The sequence below is a fragment of the Aptenodytes forsteri genome, unplaced genomic scaffold (assembly GCF_000699145.1).
Source record: "Aptenodytes forsteri isolate BGI_AS27 unplaced genomic scaffold, ASM69914v1 Scaffold164, whole genome shotgun sequence".
In the NCBI taxonomy this organism is placed as follows: Eukaryota; Metazoa; Chordata; class Aves; order Sphenisciformes; family Spheniscidae; genus Aptenodytes; species Aptenodytes forsteri.
In genome coordinates, this window is record NW_008795527.1 from 4,252,657 (window position 1) to 4,257,818 (window position 5,162).

Below are 5,162 nucleotides of genomic sequence, written 5' to 3' on the forward strand. Positions count from 1 at the left end.
GTCTTATGGGGCTTTTTTTTTAATGGCGTAGTCAAAGCTTGGCTTATCTTCGTCATCAACAGAGCTCTGGGACTTAGGTGGAGTTACATTTTAGTTTATATTAGTAGTTTATTCGTGTATGATTTATTAGCAGTTTGTAGTAGTAGTTTGTATTTTCATGTATCTGTACTGTCCCTATGTTAAATTTTATGCGTAATATTTATATATTATTGAAATACTGTATCATAAAGATTACATATTATTAAATACTATATCATGATTTTGGTATATCATCTATATCAACGCTTCTTTCTGAAGAGCAGACAATCCTCAAACAGGTGTGTTTGTTCTTATTTAATAGTGGCGGGAACGTTTAGGATGTTCTCATGAGTTTATTTCCTTCAAGTACAAGAGCAGTACATCAAGTTGAAGCCTGCCTTTCAGTAAAAGGAAACGTACAGCTCACAGAACAACTTTAAGCTGCTTAACACCCTTGCGTCAGTACTTGTGGGAAAAATAAGCTGGGAGTTGGCTTACATTCGTTGTTGTGCCATACTTTTGCAGCACAGCTTGTGTCTTTCTAAATGTGATTAAGAAATGAATGTGTCCTCTTGCTAGGAAGAGAATGGAAAAAACCCTCAGTGTCTTTCGTTCATCTTTGGGGAAAACAAAGGTGAATAACGTTTGACATGCAAACGTGTCAGAAACCCACTGAGTGGAGTACTTAAAAGCTTTTTATGTGTCATCTGTATCTTTAGCTGCTAAGTAGTGCTGTGCCAGCATGAAGGCTGTTTTAGGCAAGTAAATCAGACTTAAAATGGCTTTAAAGCAAAGTTGATGGCTGTAGTGTGAGAAAAGAGTTACCTGTTCTATCCAGGTACTCACTGTGGCTGAATCCCATGTTTTGACTTTTTCTCTTGCAGATACAGGTTCACTTCTATTTTGGGAGGAATTGTATGAAGAGTATATAGGAATAGCTTTGATTTTTGGTGAAGAAAAGTTAGCTTATTTGCTAGATAAACTGACTTTGTAACTTGTGCGTATAAAGTCCTGTCAAAAAGTGCCCATATGGGAAACTAAATATATATCATGTGTGCGTTTAAAGGAGTGATCTTTACTATAGCTTTATATGACATTCTTTTTCTTCTTTAGGGTGTAATTAATAAAGTGGCCCCAAGTCATATTGGCTGCCTGATACATGGATGCTTCAATGCTTCTATCCCTAAGCCTGAGCAAATGTCGATTGTACAGTGGCAAGAGCTGGGGTTAAAAATAGGGGATGAACTGAAATTTCAAGTATTGCACTTGGATTCTGATGCAGCTGGGGTGTTCTTCATTCGAGGAGGACTCACTAAAAGCAGGTATTGTGCCATACGAGAGAATATTTTTAACTGTTTTGATGGGTTTGTTACAAGCTAAATGATTTGAATTAACATCTTAATCTTTCAGCTTTCTTGTTTTTACACAAACCCATGTCTATATATAGCCTGTGTTAGTTATCTTAAACTAAACTTTATAGTGTTAAGGACTCACATGGAAATTTTCTCTGGAAAGATGAAAGTAGACTTTTTTGAGCTTTAAATATCTCAGTGTGCTGAGCTATGAACTGTTGATTGCGTAAATAGTACATGTTCAAAATAGCATCCCCAAATGTCTACAGTAGCTGGGTTTATGAATGTGCATAGGCTTTTCAAGTGAAAACACTCCAGTTCCTGAACACAATGTTTACATTGGTGTTTGTACACACACACAGACACACATATTACATAACCACAAACAATTACATGTGGATGACGTAAATGCTTGCTGAAACATAAGAATATACTTGATCTCAAAGATGATAGGAGAAAATGCATCACCTTCCTCCTTTCACTTATGCCTCTCTAAATTTTTAGAGCAGCTTGCTAAAAATCTTAATAGTGATGTCTTTAAAAGAGTTCATTCAGATGGTTTTTTTTAAACGGTCATTTGCTGAGCAATTTTTTTCTACCGACGTGGTTATGTTTTTAATTAAATTTACAATATGACTACTACTGACAGACAACATTTCTAGACGTCTCTGGTGGTGCTTTTTGTTTGGTTGGTTGGGTTTTTTTAATCTGGAAGGATGCTCTGGATTGTTTCAGTGAACTTACAATGGGACTTAACGATTTTGTCCTTGGTGCCTCTGGGGGCATCTCCTCCTCGTAGTTTTTAACTATTTCTTTCCATATTTGTCTTCCTAGACATTTTCTCCAGTGCTCTCAGTTGCAAGGTATCTGCTGGGTTTTGGGATTTTGTTTGGGGTTTTTCTTCTTTTTTTTTGACTCTTCTGACATCAATGCCTTTGTTTTCACTGTATAGACTTCAGCAAGGCAATTGCTTGGTAAAAACAGCAGTGTGTCTCATGTATGATTGAACAGGTCGTTGGCTGTGCGTGTTTGTGAATAACTTAAAGGTTTACTACACAATGTGTAATTATGAATTAGTGGATGAAGGAGTACAAGAAAAGAGGAAATATTTAAATGGTCTGTGCAGCATTTTAGAGAAGAAATTTAGGCTAAGATTTGAAAGAGAATATTGATTCTGTGGTAAGAAGGAACCTAGTCGGGTAATAGAAACTAAGCTGGAAGTGTTAAACTGGCTTTATGATTTTCTGTAACTAGAGTATCATGCTCTCCATTTGTTGTTTCTAGCAAATGCTTATCTTTTATCTACCTAGTGTAAGTACTGTGTTTTAGCAAATCTTGACATTTCACTGTGTGAGGTGCACTTAGATGTCTCTACTTCAGCTTATTTTGTATATTTCTTTACAGCATGCAGCCCAAACGATCGGAGACCGTCACTGACCATACAAATGGAGATGAAATTCAAAAGCTTGACCACCAGGAAAATGGCTTGAATGACTCTGGGAAAGATAATATCACAGAGGAGCCTCTAGGTGAGACGGGTAACACTGGGACAGAAAATGCAGAAGAGCAAAGTGTTGATGCTGTGAATGGATTATGTGATGATAAAAACAAGAAGAAGAAGAAGAAAAAGAAGAAGCATGCGCAAGAAGAACAGGAACATGTATTGCCTGCCAGTGACTCCAGTGGTTACCAAAGTGACCATAAAAAGTCAAAGAAAAAGAAAAGAAAGCATTGCGATGAAGTTGAAGAAAGTGAATTATCTCAACCGTCACAAGAACCCAAAGCTAAAAAGAAAAAGGACTAAAGTCTGAAGTGCCTTTCCTGAATAAGATTTCAGACGTTTTTGATAAGCTTCCAATAAAATCCCATTTTCAAAATGTATATGTATATTTCTTTACTAAATAATCTGCTCTGCTAGGTGGAATGATGTTTGTGTGCATATGTGCACCAACAGCTTTAAAGGCAGGAGCTTTTAAAGGAGTGATAGAAGAAATGGGATAGAAGCAGTATCTGCCTGTTTTATTTATTGGAAAATAAGGCACAGAAGAACAGTGGAATGTAATTACAGGAACACATGCATCACCTCTGTGTCTGCTTCTAGGTTCCACGCATTATGAGTCGCTAGTTACGATCTTTGCTACTGTAATTCTGTCTTTGTTGCTCAGTGTTTTGATTTTGTAAGAGTAGATTTGGCTTACCTTTGGGGTTCTGGGAAATGCACCTGAATTCCCAGGGGCTGAGAAGAGATTTTTATTGTAGTAAGGGGCCATGAATACCTGTGAATGAAACTGCAGCCTGACTTAAAGGTTAAGCAAACTCTTGAGTGTCTTGGATCTTTCAAAACACCTTTCACGGTACTTTAGGAAAACCGGCATGATCAGTTGATTCAGAGCAAGCAGGGAAGACAGGAGAAGATTAATGTAACCTAATATAATGAAGTACCACTTACAGGTTAGAATACCACTGAGATATAGGCTGATAAAGCAGTTGGTAATGGGACATACTTCGATAAAGTTCATTTTTATGCATCAAGCTCATTGACTTCACAGTTTTCTTTAAAAAAAAAAAAGCTAAAGTGCAATTCCCAGCTTTTTGTGCTAGTTGTAACTTTCAAACACTGCTCTCTAGAATAACGGGTACCTACTGTCAGTATTTCCCAAACTGTTGGAATTAATGTTAGTGGAAAGTTCTGACAATGGGAAAATGACAGTCAAATGTTAACAAATGTGCCTTTATTAAGAAATAATTTTCCTGATGTACGATAATTTTTTGAATATCAGTTCTTCTGGTTGCAGCTCTTTTCTGTTGTGAGGAGTTCTGGGGAGAGCTGTAGTGTGACATGGGCTAGGCTAAGTCTTTAAGCGAGGTAGGCAGCAATGATTACTTTGGTATTGATTTACCTATTACAAGAAGACATACAAGGCTTCCAAAGGGCTGGTTAAGTAAACAACATGTATGTGGAAGCTTGCTGTTCATCTGTCTGTTCTGAGGTGACAAAACATTTTACACTAGTGATTACGCTGATGCTATTAGCTCACTTTACTGGATTTATATACACTGTGTAATAACATATCCATTCACATTGAACATGTTCTGAATTTGAAGTGTGACAATACTTGTTTTAGGGCTCACTTTGTGCTATATTGATGTCTTTTATGTATCTTTAAAGCTCCAAACTTACCAAGACAAACCTAAGTCTGTCTTCGAGGTTTGATGGCATGGCAGTACATCATAGGCATTTTGAAGTTATTGTAACATCATAAAGAACCAAGTTAAGAGTTTTTGAAGACCTATAAGGTGAGCTTAAATATCTGTTTAAGAGCAGCAGAAACTTCAGTATATCCTCTTTTGCTTGCTCTTCAGTGTACTTGATCTTGAAACCAGTTTCTGAACAGTCCTGAGATGAACATGAATTGTCCCTGTTGTGTTTCCACATGTGACAATGCTGACACTTGAACTACATGCAATTTCATGGATGCTGTCTCGTCTGTCCATTCTTCCTGTACTGTGACAAAATCTGAGAAGTCAGGTAATGTGTTTGTAACGCGTTTGTTACAGCATGCTACAAGGTCAACTGAGGGCAGTATTCTGGTGTGTTAAGCATTGCAGAGAGTAACACAAAAAGTCCCACCCTAACATGCTTAGAATTTAACTACACAAAACAGGCTGAAGGTTGGGACATAATTTACAGTTAGAAATTATATGTTAGCTCCCCCCCACCTTTTTTTTTTAATGGATTGATGTAGAGGGAAGGTGTTAGATGGGTGGGTACGGAGGATATATCAGTGAGGA

At 37.2% G+C, this 5,162-nt stretch overlaps 1 protein-coding gene across 1 annotated transcript; it reads left to right on the top strand.

Moving 5' to 3' along the window:
* The first annotated feature begins 54 nt into the window (after positions 1–54).
* TWISTNB (TWIST neighbor) lies at positions 55–3,249 on the top strand. Its single transcript, XM_019472785.1, has 3 exons — positions 55–77; positions 1,132–1,340; positions 2,775–3,249. Exons 2-3 carry the CDS (start codon positions 1,216–1,218, stop codon positions 3,172–3,174), a joined length of 525 nt encoding a protein of 174 aa, XP_019328330.1. The 5' UTR covers positions 55–77; positions 1,132–1,215; the 3' UTR covers positions 3,175–3,249.
* The last annotated feature ends 1,913 nt before the right edge of the window (positions 3,250–5,162 follow it).